The 23,123-nt window shown below is 42.3% G+C and overlaps 1 protein-coding gene across 1 annotated transcript in view; it reads right to left on the bottom strand.

Moving 5' to 3' along the window:
* Positions 1 to 23,123, bottom strand: part of LOC121389623 — a 47,372-nt gene that overhangs the window by 1,808 nt on the left and 22,441 nt on the right. Inside the window, exons 5-17 of the mRNA XM_041521263.1 lie at positions 22,376 to 23,104; positions 18,100 to 18,340; positions 17,412 to 17,664; positions 14,810 to 14,950; positions 13,720 to 13,766; positions 11,638 to 12,327; positions 9,638 to 10,089; positions 8,633 to 9,185; positions 6,766 to 6,929; positions 6,066 to 6,151; positions 4,649 to 4,803; positions 3,349 to 3,601; positions 2,328 to 2,471 (exon numbers count right to left, since the gene is read on the bottom strand). Of these exons, the coding sequence (XP_041377197.1) occupies positions 2,328 to 2,471; positions 3,349 to 3,601; positions 4,649 to 4,803; positions 6,066 to 6,151; positions 6,766 to 6,929; positions 8,633 to 9,185; positions 9,638 to 10,089; positions 11,638 to 12,327; positions 13,720 to 13,766; positions 14,810 to 14,950; positions 17,412 to 17,664; positions 18,100 to 18,340; positions 22,376 to 23,104 (3,908 nt within the window). The remainder of the gene's footprint in view (positions 1 to 2,327; positions 2,472 to 3,348; positions 3,602 to 4,648; positions 4,804 to 6,065; positions 6,152 to 6,765; positions 6,930 to 8,632; positions 9,186 to 9,637; positions 10,090 to 11,637; positions 12,328 to 13,719; positions 13,767 to 14,809; positions 14,951 to 17,411; positions 17,665 to 18,099; positions 18,341 to 22,375; positions 23,105 to 23,123) is intronic.

Genomic DNA, 23,123 nt, shown 5'->3' with positions numbered 1-23,123 from the left:
TCCAAAAATAAACAAAATCACAGGACACCTCCAAAATAAACGAAACCAAAGGACAGTTCCGATATAAAAAATATCACTGAATACTTTTTTTTTTAAATCACTGAACACTTCCTAAACTAAACAGAATCTCCAGAATCTTTAAACAAATTAATAATCACAGGGCACTTCCAAATTAAACAAAATCACAGGGCACTTCCAAAATAAACAAAATCACAGGGCACTTCCAAATTAAACAAAATCACAGGACACTTCCAAATTAAACAAAATCACAGGACACTTCCAAAAATAAACAAATTCACAGGGCACTTCCAAAATTAACAAAATCACAGGGCACAACTAAATTAAACAAAATCACAGGACACTTCCAAAATAAACAAAATCACAGGACACTTCCAAAATAAACAAAATCACAGGACACTTCCAAAATAAATAAATTCACAGGGCACTTCCAAAATAAATAAATTCACAGGACACTTCCAAAATAAACAAAATCACAGGACACTTCCAAAATATACAAAATCACAGGGCACAACTAAAATAAACAAAATCACAGGACACTTCCAAAATAAACAAAATCACAGGACACTTCCAAAATATACAAAATCACAGGGCACAACTAAATTAAACAAAATCACAGGACACTCATTGGGCTATTTTCTCCTGCACCATGACTGGTATAAAAAGGCCGTGGTATGTACTGCCCTGTATTTGGGATGGTGCATATAAAGGGGCGGAACATAGCCCAGTGGTAAATCGCTCGCTTAATGTGCGGCTGGTTTGGGATCGATCCCTGTCGGTGGGCCCACTGGGCTATTTCTCGTTCCAGCCAGTGCACCACGACTGATATACCAAAGGCCGTGGTATGTGCTGTCATGTTTGTGGGATGGTGCATACGTGTCCCTTGCTACTAATGGAAAAATGTAGCGGGTTTCCTATCTAAGACTGTGGCAAAATTACCAAATGTTTGACATCCAATAACCGATGATTAATAAATCATTGTGTTCTAGTGGTGTCGTTAAACAAAACAAACAAACTGGTACATATAAAAAATCCCTTGCTACTTATGGAAAAATATACTTATTAATTTTATCTTGCAATCCATAAATATTAAGGGTAAAGTTATTATTTCTGTCATTTCATCTACATTACACAGTGACCTAGAAAAAAAAAGAAAAAAAATGTTTTATTTAACGACGCACTCAACACATTTTATTTACGGTTATATGGCGTCAGACATATGGTTATGGACCACACAGATTTTGAGAGGAAACCCGCTGTCGCCACTACATGGGCTACTCTTTCCGATTAGCAGCAAGGGATCTTTTATTTGCGCTTCCCACAGGCAGGACAGCACAAACCATGGCCTTTGTTGAACCAGTTATGGATCACTGGTCGGTGCAAGTGGTTTACACCTACCCATTGAGCCTTGTGGAGCACTCACTCAGTGTTTGGAATCGGTATTTGGATTAAAAATCCCATGCCTCGACTGGGATCCGAACCCAGTACCTACCAACCTGTAGACCGATGGCCTAACCACTACGCCACCGAGGTCGGTCAGTGACCTAGAGTTCATATGAATTATTTTGCAATGAATCTATGCATGTATCTGCTAGTATTCGTTTATGACCTTGTTTTAATCGGTCAACCTAATCGGACAATAGAAACAATGGCTGCAGAATAAAAAGCACTGTATGTGCAGGCACGGCGGAGCTGGGGTGTGGGGGGGGGGGGGGGGGGGGGTTGCTGGGGAGGCTACCCCCCCCCCCCCCCCCCAATAATTTTGAATAAAAAGTATTATTGGTAGTACATTTTAGGGCAGAGATTAATTTTACTTGTAGAATGCATGAAATTGCATTTCAGGACATCTAGTTTTCAACATTTTACGGGAGAGCATACTCCCGAAACACCATAGATACTTTGCTTTGCGCCCTCGATCTCAGTCAGCCCCCTCCCCATTGTCTACTTGCTTCCACCGTGTTTGATGTGGAGGTTGGAGAGTATAAATATGTCAGACTTTTTTCCTGACTTAATTCTTGTACAGCCCGCTGGTGACGTGACTCATTCATTTTAACTTATGTTCGTGCTTCTATCCAATTAAGGTTCAAGCACGCTGTCCTGGGCACACACACACATCTCGGCTATCTGGGCTGTCTGTCTAGGACAGTGGGTTAGTTGTTAATTGTTAGTGGTTAGTGTGAGAGAGAGAAGAGGGTGTAGTTGTTACACCTACCCATTGAGTCGTTAAAACTCGCTCTGGGTGGGAGCCGGTACCGGGTTGCGAACCGTGTACCTACCAGCTACCAAGGCCGGATGACGTGACTACTTACTTCGTGACTAACATCACTGTCTGTTCGTTATCCACGGCGATTCCAGCCTTCCCCACAATTAGCCAAGACTGACCGTTGTTAAAACTAGCCTCGATTTGAAGTCCTGGAAATCTCGAGTTCACCAGCAACTTGTTCCCTTTCAACCTGTAACAAAAAGCGAAAGGGAATTTGAAAATTTGAAAAAAATAATATTTGAATGAATTGATTAAAGGAACTGTCCCGAGTTAACTCCAATTGTAACATATTCAGTGGCAGATCCAGAAAATCCATTTAGGGGGGCTCCAGTGACATCCAAGGGAACTTTTGTGGAGTTTTAGGAGGGGATCGTAAAAAAAATGAAAATTAATATATAATAAAATTATAACTATCGCAAAATTTAGGGGAGGCCCGGGCCCCTGGGACCCCCCCCCCCCCCCCCCCCCGACACACACACACGACCCGCCTCTGATGTTTACCACATACAGAGCCTTTTTAACGACTAAAATTACATATTAGAGATGCTTTCCTGTTTAGATTATCAGTGTCTTTATAAACAATGTGTCTGTTGTTGTCCTAATGTTTATAATAGTCCAAACCAGATTTTACCTTCCACTAATCATGTACGTTCGAAAACACATATATCAACGGAAAAAAGTCCCTGTGCATCACTAAAATCTCAGTAATACTTAAGTGTTTCAACAAATTACAACCTGTTTGCGGCGCCTTTTTAAACCAAATCAGTGTCTTTAAAATACCATTGGGATCGATCCCCGTCGGTGGGCCCATTGGGCTATTTCTCGCTCCATCCAGTGCACCACGACTGGTATATCAAAGGGCGTAGTGTGTTCTATCCTGTCTGTGGGATGGTGCATATAAAAGATCCCTTGCTACTAATGGAAAAAAACAAATGTAGTGGGTTTCCTCTCTAAGACTATATGTCAAAATTACCAAATGTTTGACATCTAATAGCCGCTGATTAATTGATCATTGTGCTCTAGTGGTGTCGTTAAACAAAACAAACTGTAACTTTAAAATATCATACCTAGCACCGGGAGGCGGAAGTCTGTACATCATGCGTTTTCTATCAAGAGCAGATAACTCCTGGTATCCTAATGTGTTGGCAAAGTCTCTCCAATCGTCCAGTCTCTTGGCGCGCTGTTCGTTCACGTCACTGATGGATTCCCATGGTGCCTTGCGCCACGCCCGCTCGGCCAGGGCCACAAGTCTCGGATATATCATGTAGTCCAATTGTTCCTTAGTTCTGACGGTCTCACTCCACAGTTGGCCTTGCATACCTTTAGTTAACGATAATTGTGGATTCCATATTCAGTCAATAACAAACAGACCGAGATGTATGGACTTATCGAGACAAAGCTACAGATTTTGGAAACTATCTCAGAGCTACGACGTCACTATGATAAATGTCATAGCCAAAGACGGTTTTACGATATCGTATCGCTAACAGCTTCGAAAATAATGGCCCAGTGCCCCCATTTACAAAGTGATCTTAATGCTAACATCAACTTAAGTGCATAAGGTAGCATAGCTCGAGCCACCTCTTGTCCTCCACTTATTGGTATGTTGTAGGGGAGGCCTAGAGGGGACTGTGTGTATTAGCTCGAGTCACCTCTTGTCCTCCACTTATTGGTATGTTATAGGGGAGGCCTAGAGGGGACTGTGTGTATTAGCTCGAGCCACCTCTTGTCCTCCCCGTATTGGTATGTTGTAGGGGAGACCTAGAGGGGACTGTGTGTATTAGCTTGAGCCACCTCTTGTCCTCCACTTATTGGTATGTTGTAGGGGAGGCCTAGTGGGGACTGTGTGTATTAGCTCGAGCCACCTCTTGTCCTCCACTTATTGGTATGTTGTAGGCTAGGCCTAGAGGGGACTGTGTGTATTAGCTCGAGCCACCTCTTGTCCTCCACTTATTGGTATGTTGTAGGGGAGGCCTAGAGGGGACTGTGTGTATTAGCTCGAGCCACCTCTTGTCCTCCACTTATTGGTATGTTGTAGGGGAGGCCTAGAGGGGACTGTGTGTATTATCTCGAGCCACCTCTTGTCCTCCCTTTATTGGTATGCTGTAGGGGAGGCCTAGAGGGGACTGTGTGTATTAGCTCGAGCCACCTCTTGTCCTCCACTTATTGGTATGTTGTAGGGGAGGCCTAGAGGGAACTGTGTGTATTAGCAACATGTAAGTTTAATGTGATGACTGGACTGGAGAATAATCAAACTACAGCTGTGTATTCGCAAGAAGTATCGACATGAAAAAGGAGCCGTGGCTTGTGATCACTATCCCATACACGTCAGAACAAAGACTTCAGGAATAAAATGATCAAACATACCTACAATATTTCCTGGTTTCTTCAATATTGTGCATTTCTCGTCATTTTGCCCACAGAGTTCTGTCCTAGTCATTGGGTCTCCTGATCTCGTGGTGTCCACATTGGAATAGATGTCATCTGGCTTGAACCCGTGAACCTTTTCCGTATCGGTGTACCTATTATAGGTCAGTAAGTAATGGAGATTTAACGAAAGTGTTCAGTGTACAGAGAGAGAGAGAGAGAGAGAGAGAGAGAGAGAGAGAGAGAGAGAGAGAGAGAGAGAGAGAGAGAGAGAGAGAGAGAGAGAGAGAGAGAGAGAGAGAGAGAGAGAGAGAGAGAGAGGCAGACAGTGAGAGAGACAGAGAAAGAGACATACAGAGAGACACACTAGTCAGAGACAGAGGGAGAGAGCGAGAGAAAAACAGATAGAGAGAGACAGACAGAGACACACACAGAGACAGACATCAAGAAAGAGAAACGCACACACAGAGACAAAGAGAGAGAAGGGGGAGGGGGAGAGAGTCATCAATGTACAGAGAGAGAGAGAAAGATAGTCAGAGAGACAGAGAGAAAGAGACAGACATCAAGAAAGAGAAACACACACAGAGACAGAGAGAGAGAGAGAGGGGGGGGGGAGGGGGAGAGAGTCGTCAATGTACAGAGAGAGAGAGAAAGATAGTGAGAGAGACACAGAGAAAGAGACAGACAGAGACACACACACGCACTAGTCGGAGACAGAGATAGAGACACACAGAGACACACAGAGAGAGAGAGCGGAAGAGAGAGATAGACGGACATCGAGAGAGAGAGACACACACACACACACACAGACAGAGAGAGAGAGAAAGAGAGAGGGGGAGGGGGAGAGAGAGAGTCATCCTGATGTTTTTAATATAACAAAATGCGGTTTTCATATTTTTCAAAAGGCAAGTGCGTCTGAGAAGTTGCAGTTATGGACTCGAGTTTTAGTCTATTTTAAAGAATATTTCACCCTTTTCAATGTCACAACACTTGTTTCACTCCGTTGTAACTTTATTCAAATGTATGTTTGTAGATTAACTAAACTTAAGCTGTATTCTAACCGGACGCAGGCGACGCTAGCAACACGAACGATTTTATTTTTATTATTTTATTTTTTTAGAAACCATTGATTTAATTGCTGCATTCTAAGCGCACGCGTATGGCGCGACAGCTTAATTTAGTTGAGCGCGCGACACAACCGATAGGAATTGTTTCTATTTTCTCGCGCGACACTAGCGACAAACATATATTTACCAATCAAACAAGTTAGGTTAGGATATAAATATTATATCAACGCTCGCATCGCTCGTGTGGCACGCGTCCGGTTAGGATCCAGCTTAAATGTCAATTTTTACGGGTTAAAAGCAGGGTCTGCGACCGTAACAACTCTTAGCTCTGTTCATTCGGTACAACTGACCTTGTTGCCCAGTAGAAGCCTCTTTCCTCAGGATCTGGTTCGTACGGCTGGTCGAAATACAAATGCGTGGCCTGAGACAACACAACCTGAACAAAAACAAAACAAAACAAAAAACCCCAAAATAAACTCAGAGGAGAAGAAAGGAAGGAAGGAAGGAAGGATGAAATGAAATGAATATTACAGCTTTAAGATGGCAGAATCTAGCTCAAGTAGAGCACTCACTTGGGATTCATTCTCTGATTGCAAGGGGCTGGACGTAGCCCACTGGTAAAGCGTTCGCTTGATGCGCGGTCGGTCTAGGATTGATCCCCGTCGGTGGACCCATTGGGCTATTTCTCGTTCCAGCCAGTGCCCCACGACTTGTGTAACAAAGGCAATTAACAAGAGCAATTAATCACTACCATGGGTTTTTTTTCACGCTGATGTTTGTACTTGTGGTGCACTTTACCTTGTATCCGGGGGCTGAATGGATTTTTGCTCGTTCCAGCCAGTGCACCACAACTGGTCAAAGGCTGTGGTACGTGCTTTGCTTTCTGTGGGAAAGTGCATATAAAAGATGCCTCGTTTCTAATGGAAAAATGTAGCGGGTTTCCTCTAATGAGTAAGCGTCAGAATTGCCAAATGTTTGACATCCAATAGCCGATGATTAATTCATCAGTGTGCTCTAGTGGTGTCGTTAAACAAAACACTTTAACTTTACCTTGTAGCCAGCGTTTGCCAGCTTGTAGGCGCGGTCGGCAGCTCCCCACTCCCACACGTTGTCCCAGGCGTATCCGTACACCTCGCTGTTGGGCAGTTCGGTCCGGTTGAAGGGCGTGCCTCCTGTGGCCAGCAAACCGTCTTCCCAGCCCCCCAGGTTCAGACCTGTGTCAGCAGAATCAATAGCGTGGTTATAACACGACACCATCAACCTCTCTCTCTCTCTCTCTCTCTCTCTCTCTCCACCCCCCTTTCTCTTTCTTTCTCTCTCACACACACACACACACATACTTTCTCCCATTCTCTCCCTGTCTGTCTCTCTTACACACACTTTATCTCTGTCTTTCTGTCTGTCTCTGTGTGTGTGTGTGTGTCTCTCTCTCTCTCTCTCTCTCTCTCTCTCTCTCTCTCTCTCTCTCTCTCTCTCTCTCTCTCATTGTGGCTCTGAACAGGCAAACGAGTGGTATTTAGTACAAACATAAATTGTCAAACGTTCGTTTCACACATGCCGTTCACTTCAACGACATATGCGGAATATGAAATAAAAAACCCACCACCACCACCGAAAGCACCATCATCATCACCATCACTACTATCATATTTATCATCGAATCGATTATTTTAAGAATATATATTTTGAAATAACATTTTCTGCATTATTGCACAGTGTGCAGAATTAGCTTATAAATGAAAATGCTGAATTATTTTACTATCGGTTTAGTTGTTTAACTTATTCAGGCAACCATATTGAATCTGGAAAAGAGGTGCATAATTATGCATTTTGAAGTTTGCAACTTCCTGTCCCATTCTACCTCTTTTTCACCTGCTATCTTTATTTTCTCTGGTAATTCCTACCGCACAGGCCGAACACCTTAGTTGCTATCTGTGTTCTATACTATATATTTTATTCTCTTCACAGCCGAGCATTTGAAATTGCTACTTGCATCTTTTTACTTCCAAATATTTTGTGAAATTTCTTTTCTCTGCCGAGCATTAATTGCTGCTCATCTCCTTCCTCTCTTGTATTTGTAATGTTTTAATTGTGAAAGCGCGCCCTATTTGTGATTTTGTTGTGTAATAAAATAACTGCTTAATCAAAATAGGCGATGTTGAAAATTCTGAACTTTAGTGAAATCGCCTGTTACAGAACTATCACGTCACTACTAATCATCACCACAACCATTACCTTAGTAAAACAACTCTTGTCTAAGTTCCCTTTCCTTTCCTGTTTGCCTATTAATCTGTCCTGGACACACAATTTAGACAATTCAGTTATATGTCCAGGTCAACGTACTTGAACTTGATAACTGGATATAATCAAGGTGTCATCACCTTCACTACCAGAACCAAACTCTTCATCACCCAGCCACCATAATCATTAACAACTCACTATCATCGCATGCATCATCATTGTCTCCATCATCATCAACATCACCATCATCACCACCACCACCACCACAAAAACAACAACCATAATCACAATCGCAACCATAATCACTACCACATCACTATTAATTTCACCATCATCATCATTGTCATCATCACCACCATTATCTTCATAATCACCACAACCACAATCACCACCACCACCATCACATTAACCATCATCATCATCATCATCATGACGATGGCTACATCAATATCATCACCACAATCATCATGATCATCATCATTAACGACATCATCACCTTTGCTGCTAAACGGGCCACCTTCACTGTGAAATATTCCTTCAGGCTCGACGATGGCTACATCAATATCATCACCACAATCATCATCATCATCATCATCACCACCACCACCACCATTACCACCACCACCATCGTCATCATCATTAACAACATCGTCATCATCATTAACAACATCATCACCTTTGTCTGCTGCTAAACGGGCCACCTTCCCTGTGAAATATTCCTTCAGGCTCGACACAGACGTCATCACGGTCTGACAGAACGTCGAATTGAGCCATGCGCCCTTCGCCACCTCGTCACCGCCGAAATGGAAAATCCTTAGAGGGTTTATAGTTCCATGCATCTTGAGTATCTCCGTCATGACGTGGTCGATGAAGTCGTACGTCGATTTGATGCACGGGTTTATGGCGTTGTCGCGGTACATCTGGACCGATTCATAAACAGAATGGTCATCGGGATCAATTAACATATTTGCGTCGGCACTTGAGTAATCTCCCTTGTCGTCCAGCGTCTTCTTTCTCGCCTCCATTGATTTAATGGCGGCGTGCGCATGTCCAGGCGAGTCTATTTCTGGTATCACTTCAATGTGGCGCTCGGCTGCATATTCGAGGATCTCCTGGTAATCTTTGACTGTAAAGAATCCGGACCCGGAGTTGTCGGAGTTAGGGCCTGATCCGAGAGCTGATAGTACACACGTGCTTTCGGTGACGTCATCGCATCGTTTCCCACCAACCTGTTCAATGTATTTTTACAGTGTTATTGGTTGTTAAGACGCAATCATCAACTCAAAATTAGTTTTTATATTATAATTTATAAATTTGTTTATGCTTCAAGAGCTTTTCTTTTAGTGCCCATATCTTCTTGAACGCGCACACACTAACACACACACACACACACACACACACACACACACAAACACACACTTTCTCTTATTGTCTCTGCCTCTATCTCTGTCTGTCTGTCTGTCTGTCTCTCTCTCTCTCTCTCTCTCTCTCTCTCTCTCTCTCTCTCTCTCTCTCTCTCTCTCTCTCTCTCTCTCTCTCTCCTTTCTTTTTTCACGCCCTGTCTCCCTTCCTCCCATAAAACACATCACTTTTTAATAAGACTCCTTAAAAGCTTAATAACAGACCTAATCCACAACCAAACCCATACCACATATTTAAAATAACCCAAAGCATACCGCACCTGTGTTAATTCAGGAAGTCCAGGAATCTCCAGCCTCCATCCCTCGTCATCAGAGAGGTGGAAGTGGAACTTGTTCAACTTGTACATGGCCATCACGTCGAGATGCTTCATCACAGCCTCCTTCGATTGGAAGTTCCTAGCTATGTCCATGTGCATCCCGCGGAACCCAAACCTCGGGCAGTCTTTCACCCTGATCTCTGGAACCTTGCCCGAGTTCCGCAGAGCCAACCCAATCACTGTCTGGACGCCGTAGAAAGTTCCCGGTTTGGACAGGGACATGATGACAATTGATGATGGTTCTGCTGATACGATGACTGAGTAGGCTTCGGGGGAGGTGGATTTCTCACCGTCCATTTCGACGTTAGGGTCAATCTCTTTCAACTCTATGTATTTAGAGGCAGGCTTTCTGGTCGTGATTTCAGGTGATGTGTATCCAAGTGATGTTATAGATTCTGTAGTAGTAGTAGTAATAGTATTAGTAATAGTAATAGTGATAGTAATAGTGATAATAATAATAATAATAATAATAACAACAATAGTAATAATAATAATAATTATTATTATTATATAATCGTCATTATCACAATTAGGAGCGGGACGTAGCCCAGTGGTAAAGCACTCGCTTGATGCGCTGTTAGTTTGGGATCGATCCCCGTCGGTGGACCCATTGAGCTATTTCTCGTTCCAGCCAGTGCACCACGACTATCCGGTCTGTGGGATGGTGCATATAAAAGATACCTTGCTATTAATAAAAATAATTAGCGGGTTTCCTCTCTAAGACTATATGTCAGAATTATCAAATGTTTGACATCCAATAGCCGATGATTAATAAATCATTTGTAACTCGGGAAGTGGGTGTTTATTGATAGCGATGATGAAATAATATTTTGTTTGGTGATACCCATTGCACCGGCGAACAATAGGTGCATTTCTGTTTAATACTAATGTCAACAATAAGACATTAAACAATGTCACCATTGTACTAGAGGAGAACAATAGGAGACATCTCCATTGTACTAGAGGCGAACACTAGGAGACATCTCCATTGTACTAGAGGCGAACAATACGAGACATCTCCATTGTACTAGAGGCGAATACTAGGAGACATCTCCATTGTACTAGAGGCGAACAATGCGAGACATCTCCTTTGTACTAGAGGCGAACATTAGGAGACATCTCCATTGTACTAGAGGCGAACAATAGCAGACATCTCCATTGTACTAGAGGCGAACAATAGGAGACATCTCTATTGTACTAGAGGCGAACAGTAGGAGACATCTCCATTGTACTAAAGGCGAACAGTAGAAGACATCTCTATTGTACTAGAGGCGAACAATAGGAGACATCTCTATTGTACTAAGGCGAACAGTAGGAGACATCTCCCTTGTACTAGAGGCGAACAGTAGGAGACATCTCTATTGTACTGGCGGTACATATCCATTGTACTGGTGGCTGTATCCATTGTCCTGGCGATATATATCCATTGTACTGGTGGCGTATCCATTGTATTCCCATTGTTGTCCCCGCTACGTATAATGTATACTACTAATATGTATATTTATTTGTCCGACTTTTATGTATGATATTTATTCTGTATTTTGTAATATTGTTGCCTACCATGATCATAATATATAGTTGGTGCTGGGCTTTAGGGTGGGGGTTTTGATAAGTAGATGTTCTGTTTTTTCAAAGCTTTTATACTCTCATCATAGATTTGAGCTAATGTTACTTGATCATTCTTGTATAACGATATTCTTTTTGCCAGTTTAATCAGCAATTCAACAACTAACACAAGGCTTATAAAACTTTTAGAGAATTTGTATGCGTGTGACGTCATTAAAGATTGACTCTGCATTCTAAAGATTGACTCTGCACTCTATAAAGTTTTACAAGCACGGGCCCTGGTCTACACAATCAAAACCAGTAGGTGTAACAAGGCACACACACCCCTCCCCCAACACCCTGCCCTTAGATCCACGCCTGAAACCAGAAACACTTACTCTTCAGAAACTCCGCCTCCTTCTGGTACCCATTTGCTGACACAATCTTCCAGCCCATGTCCCTGAGATCCACGCCGTCTTCCTTGGTGATGCTCCACTCCAGAGGAGTCGGTATCACGGGAAGCGGCGCCTTCCCAAGATCCTTAGCGTCGGCGTGACGCGCGAAACGTCCATCAGGCGTATAAGGGTCGTACTTGTCTGCGTCGTACCTCTTCCACTTGTTAACGGTGTCGAACTTACCCACGAAGCTCAGACTCTGGCCCGCCGTGCTGGCGATCGTGACGCTCTTCATCCCGTCAGACGAGACGTACCAGTTGGGCATCGTGTCGGACCGCGACACGGACCAGTTCGTGACCTTGAACTTGATGATCCTCCTCTCGTCCGGACGAAGGGTCTGGAAACCCGCAACCGGTTCCAGCCGGTGCAGACAGCCGTTCTCGTGGACGAACTTGACCTTGGACTCGTCCAGGACCTTTCCTCCGGGGAACGAGTCGACGACGTGGTAGACGCTGCAGAACCAGATGGCCCAGTTGCCGTACTGCACGGGCGTCGTGCCGATGTTCTTGAGGGTGATCTGAGCCAGGAACTTGGAGGATCCGTCTACGAGGTTGTCGAGGACAGCATAGCTCACCTGGAGGTTCTTCGCTATGTAGTCGACGACCGATTGGTCGGATACAGGTGCAGGAGCAACTGATGAAGAAATAAAACGAACGAATGCATCAATCAATCAATCAATCAACGAAGAAACGGACGAATGAACGAACGAATGGATGTTTAACGACTCCCAAAGCACAAAAAATTCACTGGCTATTGGGTGTCAGACTAAGGTAAATGCATCAATGATATAAAATGAAAGGAATGTTAATATATACATTGTTTAATTAGTAGCTGTTTGAGGGGGACTATTTAAAGGGTGAATATTACTTGATTTTCGAATGTCCATTGTACACGCAGTAACAGTTTTTATTTGTTTGTTTGTTGTTTGTTTTTGCTCCAAGCCCAACCACTAGCCATGCCAAAGTTTTAGCTTGGGATGGAAGTGTCTGAAACCTGATATGAGGTTGGTACGTAAATACAGTATAAGCCTGAGAATTTACATTTAATGTATATTTAAAAATATATATATTACTGGAGTAATCCATCCGTGTTTAAACTTGTGCTGTCTTTGTTCATAATAGAAAGAACTATGTAATAATGGAAAATATCTTTTAAATGCATTGTCCATAACGTTCTCAACATATGGGGCGAGGCGTCGCCCAGTGGTACAGCGCTCGCTTGATGCGCGGTCGGTTTGGGATGTATCCCCGTCAATGAGCTCATTGCGCTATTTCTCGCTCCAGCCAGTGCATCACAACTGGTACATCAAAGGCCGTGGTATGTGCTATCCTGTCTATGGGATGGTGCATATAAAAGATCCCTTGCTGCTAATCGAAAAGAGTAGCCCATGAAGTGGCGACAGCGGGTTTCCTCTCTCAATATCTGTGTGGTCCTTAACCATATGTCTGACGCCATATAACCGTAAATAAAATGTGTTGAGTGCGTCGTTAAATAAAACATTTCTATCTTTCTTTTTCGACATATTTAATTGCCCATGCTCCAATATGTAGACCACTTGCTAAATGTCGTTGAATTGTACATACAATATATGCCTACGAGCCGATAAAGTTGAAGATTAGGAAAGGAATGTAGGTATAACGATACTACAGAACATTATTATTTATTAGCAGATATTAAAAACAACACTTTTTTCAGTTCAGAATTGTTCACGATTGATTATATTCCAAGAATTACTAAAGGTAACTACTATTGGGCTTTATCTGTTGTTTTTATTTGTATTTCTTCTATTACAGATAGTACATATGAGACTTTAAATTATTGATAGATACAAATAGCACGATTTTCGGAGAGACTACTACAGATGTTATGTTGACTACAAAAACAAAAAATATATATCATATGTAACAAACATAAGTACCATAACGTATAAGTGATAAAATGGCTGGATAGAGAGAAATGTACAGAAATTAAGCTTTGGACCATGTAAATGAGACGGCAAAAAACAAAAACAAAATGCCATCTTACCTGGATTAAAAATCACAATTCTGCTAAACCTCTTTAGATCAGCTGATCTGAAACAGATTACGTAGATAATTTAATTATTCCAAATCTAAATCCATTATCATAAAATATGCAATACAGAACACTTATTATCTTTTCTAATTATTGTAAACTTGTCATTTTGATACATAATGTACGATTAAAATGATGCAACATACGAAACGTAATGTAAGAAACATTTTAAACCATTGAAAAGAGACTAATTGTGAACGACAAAACCGTAATCCACAATGAAGACCGTATCTCTGCGTAGTGCAGAGTCCAATGGCTATTTAGCAAAATAGGGATCGATTCCAGGAGTCTCTAGTGCCTTGTCTATAACAGGAGAACAGCCACTCCCTAGGTGATCCTTTACTGGACAATTATACATCCTTCTTGCACCGCCAAAAGAGGACTGCCACTCCAGACAAGTTTATTAAATCACAACTAGCACAGGACGGAGCTTATTGGAATAAATACTACTGTGACATTCACTAAAACAGATTTATAAAAATATAGTCTAGACTCAAATGACGTCACATGCATACACTATTTCTCGGTCCAGCCCCTGACGTCATATAACCGTAAATAAAATGTGTTGGGTGCGTCGTTAAATAAAACATTTCGTTCCTTCCGTTCGTTCCAGCCAGCGCACCACGACTGGTATATCAACGGTCATGTTATGTTCTATCTTGTCTGTGGGATGGTGCATATAAAAGATCCCTTGCTACTAATGGAAAACAAATGTAGCGGGTTTCCTCTCTAGGACAATATGTCAAAATGGCCAAAGGTTTGACATCCAATAACCGATGATTAATAAATCAATGTGCTCCAATGGTGTTGTTAAACAAAACAAACTTTTTTTCACATGCATACAAGTTGTATGACGTTGCCATAGCGTTAACGTCTCAGACTTGATTAGAATCTATATAACCACTGGACCTGATCATCGTAAAGCTAAGTTTTCTGCTTTTCGTTTCCGGGATTTTCAAAATCATTTGTAATAAGTAAATAAAATAAAAAAATGGTTGAGTATAATTTTGATTTACAACCAAAATTATGTTGTGCGGTGTACCTTGTCCTTAACAGGACGGGTGTATCCATGGCAACAGTAACTTCATCGGTTGCCAGGTTCCACGTCTTTCCGTTGTCCGTGCTGTACTGTACGCTAAGACCGGGATACCCAGATGTTGTCTTCATGACGTCACCAACCATTCTATTAAAAAACGCATATAAAACTGAAGACTGCAACGAAGGAGCCATTAAAGGCATATTGTCTCGGATTTAAGGACCTCATTTCTCTCATAATAAATGAAAATTACATTCATTTGTGATACTAAAGCTCGCTATTGTATCACCCAAATTTAACCACAATGGAGGAAAATCCATGTCCACTCTCTCAGGAATTATAGATTGTCGCCATAATACATTTTTGTCCCGGCCTAAAATCTTAGGACCATTTGAATGAAGATTGATTTAATTTTCTGAGACTATTTACTAAATTACGCAAGTTTGAACCACTGTTTTTGTTTTAAAAGTATTGTCCATAGAGTGTTCTGGAAGGAAACCTTGCTTGAAATGGTCGAAGAGAAATTCTATTAGAATATGGAAATCAAGACCTATGTTTATTCTTTTATTCTGATATTTATTTCGTTTAATCTTTTAATTATACATGTCATGCGACTATAATACCCTGTAATAACAGGTCAGTAGGAACCGGAAATCGGTGGGGCCAGGGTCTTGGAGAGGGGATGAGTCCCATTTATTGACCACATGGTTTAACTTTTTGTCCTTCTATAAACAGTCTGTAAAATAACTGAAAATTAGCATCTGTTTTGTTCCTGAAATGCCAGGAAATCAGGCTTGAGACTAGTTAAGAGGTAATAATCATATCTACGGTCCTGTTAAAACGAGGGGCGGGACGTAGCTCAGTGGTACAGCGCTCGCCTGATGCGCGAACGATTTAGGATCTAGGATCGATTCCCGTCGGTGGGCCCATTGGGCTATTTCTTGTTCCAGCCAGTGCTCCACAACTGGTGTAACAAAGGCCGTGGCATGTACTATCCTGTCTGTGGGATGGTGCATATAAAATATCTCTTGCTGCTAATCGAAAAGAGTAGATCATGAAGTGGCGACAGCGGGTTTCCTCTCTCAATATCTGTGTAGTGTTTATCCATATGTCTGACACCATATAACCGTAAAATAAGATGTGTTGAGTGCGTCGTTAAATAAAACATTTCCTTCTTCCTTGTCAACCATAAGTCCGACGCCATATAACCGTAAATAAAATGTGTTGAGTGCGTCGTTAACTAAAACATTTCTTTCTTTGTTAAAACGATATCTGTTGGTGACACTGTATCCAAGCTGCACAGGATAAAGTGAAACAACCGTGCAGCCTGCCATAGCTAGGGTATTTACGAGCACTCTATGCTTGGTTTGTGAAACGGTTGTAAAGCTTATGCGTGTCAGTCGTAATACTGATCGTAAATCGCCATAATCAACCGTAGACACGATTCTTTCGTGCAACAGGGTTCAGACTTACATCAAAGTCGGTAAACTAACACAGTAATAAATATACTCCCCACAAAAATAAATAACAATTTCAATAATATATCATTCACACTTCCCTGTGCCAAAACACCGGAAAATGTCAGTACCATAATTAAACAAGAACGGATATCTATTTTATATCAAATTACTTTTATATGTTGTTCTGGAGGGTGGGGTATAATTCACTGACCTCAAAGCAGGACCAGTAAAACTAATACATAATTTATCGATTTGTAGAGGCTGTCACTGCCTGAATGGTACTATGATACTTAAACCCGTCAAATATGTATCAGATATACTAGCACCTATATCTCATAATCAGATAAAACGACTTAAACACGCCCTTGATAAACATCAACTAGCGCGATGTATATTAGTATATTATATCAAACAGAACATCTATTAATATGAAATACAGGGACGAGATTTACCTCCGCTGGTAGAGCGCTCACTGAAGGTGCTTGGTTTGTAAGACTGGACCGCCTTGGCGGACCCATTGGGCTTTTAACTGTCCAAATATAGTAAACCACGATTGCTATATCAAAGGCCGTGGTATGTGCTGTTCTGTATATGGGAACATGCACATAAAAGACTCCTTGCTGATATAATGGGGAAACTGTATCGGGTTTCCTCTTAACACTATTATTTGAGATGGAATATAACCCAATGGTAAAGCGCTTGCCTGATGCGCGGTCGGTCTAGGATCGTGTGGGGGAGGAGTTTTTCAAAATCGTTGTTCTACCTGAATAAATTAAATTAAATAATTTAAAAATTTATTAATTAATTATCGATATACACTAAATACTGTATTTTCTGGACATTTTAAAGCTTGAAGGATAGCAGGGCCGTTGCTAGGTTTTTCTGTTGGGGGGGGGGGGGGGGGAAACTGAGTAGTTAATAGTCGAAAACTCCTTAAACGGTTTAGAAGAGAATTTTCGTTAAATTTCAATTTTTTCCAGATTGTTTTTCTGGGGAGGACAACTGGCTTCCCTTGCCCCCCCCCCCCCCCCCCCCCCCGCTAGCTACGGCCCTGGATAGTGTGCGCATTTTCTGCTCGTCTCCTTGAATCCGCGCCTGCACACCCCTCCCCAACATTTACACATACCCCACCTCAACATGAACCGTACTTAGCCCCTGGCGGTGGAACGCGGTATTTCACTCCCAATCTATCGAGTCTTCGAAATTCTCGCTTCCCGAGAGCCTTTGCAAAACCCTCCCAATCAGATCGCATGGCTGAGTCACGTGATTCTTTGTCGCTCTTTGATTCCCATGGTGCCTCGTGCCACGCCCTCTCTGCCAGAGCGATGATTCTGGGATATATCATGTAGTCCAGTTCTTCGGACGTTCGGACGGTCTCACTCCACAGATGTCCCTGCATTCCTGTAAAACAATGGAAAAGGAAGGACTGTTTAACGACACCTCAACACATTTTAAACTGCAGCTGTCTAACACATAGTTATTTCGATATTTGGTCAATAGAAGAAAAACATGCTTCTGTCACATAGGCTACTCCCATCGATACAGCAGCAAGAGATCCTTTATATGTACTTTTCCATAGACAGGGCAGTACATACCATGGCCTGACTGATTGAGTCTATCGAGGGCAATCGATCCTGCGACCTCTCTCTCTCCCTACCTTCTGTCACTCTCCTAACTATCTTCTCTCCCCCCTCTCTCCCTCTCTCTCTCTCTCTCTCTCTCTCTCTCTAAAGTGCCCCAGCCTTTGTTTGGGAGTATTCTCTAGTACCCTGGAGGCTAGAGTCCCTCCGACCCCACGTGGCATAGTTTTCTTACAATTATCAAAAAGGTCCTTACCAACAAGGTTTCCTGGCACGGTCAAGGGTGGACAGCCACTCCCGTCAGCTAGACAAACCTCCTCTTTCTTCAGGGGAACTCCCGACCGCCGCACGTCGATGTTGCCGTACAGGTTCTTGGGCATGAAGCCGAATGTCTTCTGGGTGTCTGTGTACCGCGGGGCCCAGTAGAAGCCGCGCTCCACGGGGTCCGGTTCGTAGGGGTGGTCGAAGTAGAGGTGGGTCGCTTGAGACATGACAACCTGGTGGAGAAAAATGACGAAATAATGCAGGGTGTGGTGTGTTGTGATGCGGTGTAGTGTGGTGTGGTGTGTTGTGATGCGGTGTAGTGTGGTGTGGTGTGGCTTGGTGTAATGTGATGTTTTATTTCATTTGATATAGTATCCTTTATGGTGTCTTATTAATATGAAAAGGTGTGTTAGATTAGGCTAAGCTAAGCTAAGCTATGCTCTTTTCTCTGCTGTGCTACGCTACGCTATGATACGCTAAGCTATTATATGGTATGCAATGCTATACTAAGCTATGCTATGCTATGACGTGCTGTTATCATATACTATCCTATGCTATTCTATGTTAAGATTTCGCAAGGAATTTCATGCTAAAGACACCTCTTCCAATGATCACACTCCGGTAATGAATGGTAAGCTAATGACAATAACAAACATACAATTACATTTTGATGCTCTAAGACATCGTTCTTCTAAATTTATCGACAGCCCTAGTAATCATAAACATTCACACCAAATCCACATATCTGGTACTTAGTTCTGTTTATCGCCAGCCCAAGTAACCATAAACCTTGACACCAAATCCACATATCTGATACTTAGTTCTGTTTATCGCCAGCCCAAGTAACCATAAACCTTGACACCAAATCCACATATCGGATACTTAGTACTGTTTATCACTAGCCCAAGTAACCATAAACCTTGACACCAAATCCACATATCGGATACTTAGTTATGTTTATCACCAGCCCAAGTAACCATAAACCTTGACACCAAATCCACATATCGGATACTTAGTTATGTTTATCACCAGCCCAAGTAACCATAAACCTTGACACCAAATCCACATATCGGATACTTAGTTCTGTTTATCACTAGCCCAAGTAACCATAAACCTTGACACCAAATCTACATATCGGATACTTAGTTCTGTTTATCGCCAGCCCAAGTAACCATAAACCTTGACACCAAATTCACATATCTGATACTTAGTTCTGTTTCTCGTCAGCCCAAGTAACAATACATTTTGACACCAAATCCACATATCTGACACTAAGATATGTTTATCGCCAGCCCAAGTAACCATAAACCTTGACACCAAATCCAAATATCTGATACTTAGTTCTGTTTATCGCCAGCCCAAGTAACCATAAACCTTGACACCAAATTCACATATCTCATACTTACTTCTATTTCTCGTCAGCCCAAGTAACCATAAACCTTGACACCAAATCCACATATCTGATACTTAGTACTGTTTATCACTAGCCCAAGTAACCATAAACCTTGACACCAAATCCACATATCGAATACTTAGTTCTGTTTCTCGTCAGCCCAAGTAACAATACATTTTGGCACCAAATCCACATATCTGATACTAAGATATGTTTATCGTCAGCCCAAGTAACCATAAACCTTGACACCAAATCCACATATCTGATACTAAGATATGTTTATCGCCAGCCCAAGTAACCATAAACCTTGACACCAAATCCACATATTGGATACTTAGTTCTGTTTATCACCAGCCCAAGTAACCATAAACCTTGACACCAAATCCACATATCGGATACTTAGTTCTGTTTCTCGTCAGCCCAAGTAACAATAACTTTTGACACCAAATCCACATATCTGATACTAAGATATGTTTATCGTCAGCCCAAGTAACCATAAACCTTGACACCAAATCCACATATCGGATACTTAGTTTTGTTTCTCGTCAGCCCAAGTAACAATACATTTTGACACCAAATCCACATATCTGACACTAAGATATGTTTATCGCCAGCTCAAGTAACCATAAACCTTGACACCAAATCCAAATATCTGATACTTAGTTCTGTTTATCGCCAGCCCAAGTAACCATAAACCTTGACACCAAATTCACATATCTCATACTTAGTTCTATTTCTCGTCAACCCAAGTAACCATAAACCTTGACACCAAATCCACATATCTGATACTTAGTACTGTTTATCACTAGCCCAAGTAACCATAAACCTTGACACCAAATCCACATATCGAATACTTAGTTCTGTTTCTCGTCAGCCCAAGTAACAATACATTTTGGCACCAAATCCACATATCTGATACTAAGATATGTTTATCGTCAGCCCAAGTAACCATAAACCTTGACACCAAATCCACATATCTGATACTAAGATATGTTTATCGCCAGCCCAAGTAACCATAAACCTTGACACCAAATCCACATATCGGATACTTAGTACTGTTTATCACTAGCCCAAGTAACCATAAACCTTGACACCAAATCCACATATTGGATACTTAGTTCTGTTTATCACCAGCCCAAGTAACCATAAACCTTGACACCAAATCCACATATCGGATACTTAGTTCTGTTTCTCGTCAGCCCAAGTAACAATAACTTTTGACACCAAATCCACATATCTGATACTAAGATATGTTTATCGTCAGCCCAAGTAACCATAAACCTTGACACCAAATCCACATATCGGATACTTAGTTTTGTTTCTCGTCAGCCCAAGTAACAATAAAATCTGGCACCAAATCCACATATCTGATACGTAGTTCTGTTTATCGCCAGCCCAAGTAACCATAAACCTTGACACCAAATCCACATATCGGATACTTAGTTATGTTTCTCGTCAGCCCAAGTAACAATAAAATTTGGCACCAAATCCACATATCGGATACTTAGTTCTGTTTCTCGTCAGCCCAAGTAACAATACATTTTGGCACCAAATCCACATATCGTATACTTAGTTCTGTTTATCGCCAGCCCAAGTAACCATAAACCGTGACACCAAATCCACATAACGGATACTAAGATATGTTTATCGCCAGCCCAAATAACCATAAACCGTGACACCAAATCCACATATCGGATACTATGATATGTTTATCGCCAGCCCAAGTAACCATAAACCTTGACACCAAATCCACATATTGGATACTTAGTTCTGTTTATAACCATAAACCTTGATCCACATATCGTTACTGTTTGTTTCTCGTCATCGCCAGCCCAAGTAACCATAAACCTTGACACCAAATCCACATTGACACCAAATCCACCATATCTGATACTTAGTTCTGTTTATCGCCAGCCCAAGTAACCATAAACCTTGACACCAAATCCACAGTTCTGTTTATCGCCAGCCCAAGTGACACCAAATCCACATATCGGATCGCCAGCCCAAGTAACCATAAACCTTGACACCAAATCCACATATCGGATACTTAGTTCTGTTTATCGCCAGCCCAAGTAACCATAAACCGTGACACCAAATCCACATATCGGATACTATGATATGTTTATCGCCAGCCCAAGTAACCATAAACCTTGACACCAAATCCACATATCTGATACTTAGTTCTGTTTCTCGTCAGCCCAAGTAACCATAAAATTTGGCACCAAATCCACATATCTGATACTAAGATATGTTTATCGCCAGCCCAAGTAACCATAAACCTTGACACCAAATTCATATATCTGATACTTAGTTCTGTTTATCGCCAGCCCAAGTAACAATAAACCTTGACACCAAATCCACATATCTGGTACTTAGTTCTGTTTCTCGTCAGCCCAAGTAACCATAAAATTTGGCACCAAATCCACATATCTGATACTAAGATATGTTTATCGCCAGCCCAAGTAACCATAAACCTTGACACCAAATTCACATATCTGATACTTAGTTCTGTTTATCGCCAGCCCAAGTAACAATAAACCTTGACACCAAATCCACATATCTGGTACTTAGTTCTCTTTATCGCCTGCCCAAGTAACCATAAACCTTGACACCAAATCCACATATCGGATACTTAGTTCTGTTTCTCGTCAGCCCAAGTAACAATATATTTTGACACCAAGTTCTGTTTATCGCCAGCCCTAGTAGCCATAAAGCTTGACACCAAATCCACATATCTGATACTTAGTTTTGTTTATCGCCATCCCTACTAACCATAAAGCTTGACACCAAGTCCATATATCTGATACTTAGTTCTGTTTATCGCCAGCCCATGTAACAATAACCTTTGATACTAAATCCACACAAGATACCATACCTTGTAGCCATTGTTGGCTAACGTATAGGCCCGGCCACCAGCTCCCCACTCCCAGACATTATCCCACGCATGCGCGTACACGTTGTTATTGGTAACTCCCGCCAGAGAGTAAGGTGTCCTGCTGTCCTTCATGAGTCCGTCTTCCCAGGCTGCGAGGTTCAAGCCGTAGTTGTTCGTGATGTTGGCCACCCGTTTGAAGAACAGCTCCTTCACTGCAGACGTCTTCACGTTGGGCGCGTTCTGCAGCAGACGACACTTGGTGGAGTTCTCCCAGGCGCCGCGCGCCACCTCGTCGCCGCCGAAGTGGAACGTCCTCAGCGGCTGGACGTCCTGGTGCATCAGCTTGATCTGCTGCACGACGTGGTCGATGAAGACGAACGCCGAGTCGAGGCACGGGTTGATGGCGTTGTCGACGAACATCTGTACGGACATGTAGCGCGACGGATCGCCCTCCTCCATCAGGAGGTACTCCTCCGCCTGTTGCAGGTTCCCCGCCTCCTTCAGAACCGTCCGCCGAGCCTCCATGGCCTTGATGGCGGCCCGCGCATGCCCCGGAGAGTCGACTTCCGGAATCACCTGGACGTGCCTGCGGTTGGCGTACGTCAGTATCTCTTTGTAATCGGCGACGGTGTAGTGACCTGACCCGGATGTGGTTTCGGAAGGTCCCGATCCAAGTTGCGTGGTGAGACACATTTTTTCTGTTGGGTCCGTACATCTCTTCGAACCTATCTGTAAAGGGAAAATGGCA

This window comes from Gigantopelta aegis, chromosome 15 (assembly GCF_016097555.1).
Source record: "Gigantopelta aegis isolate Gae_Host chromosome 15, Gae_host_genome, whole genome shotgun sequence".
NCBI lineage: Eukaryota > Metazoa > Mollusca > Gastropoda > Neomphalida > Peltospiridae > Gigantopelta > Gigantopelta aegis.
Note: the sequence above shows the minus strand (reverse complement) of the source record. Positions and strands in the feature narration are given on the sequence as shown.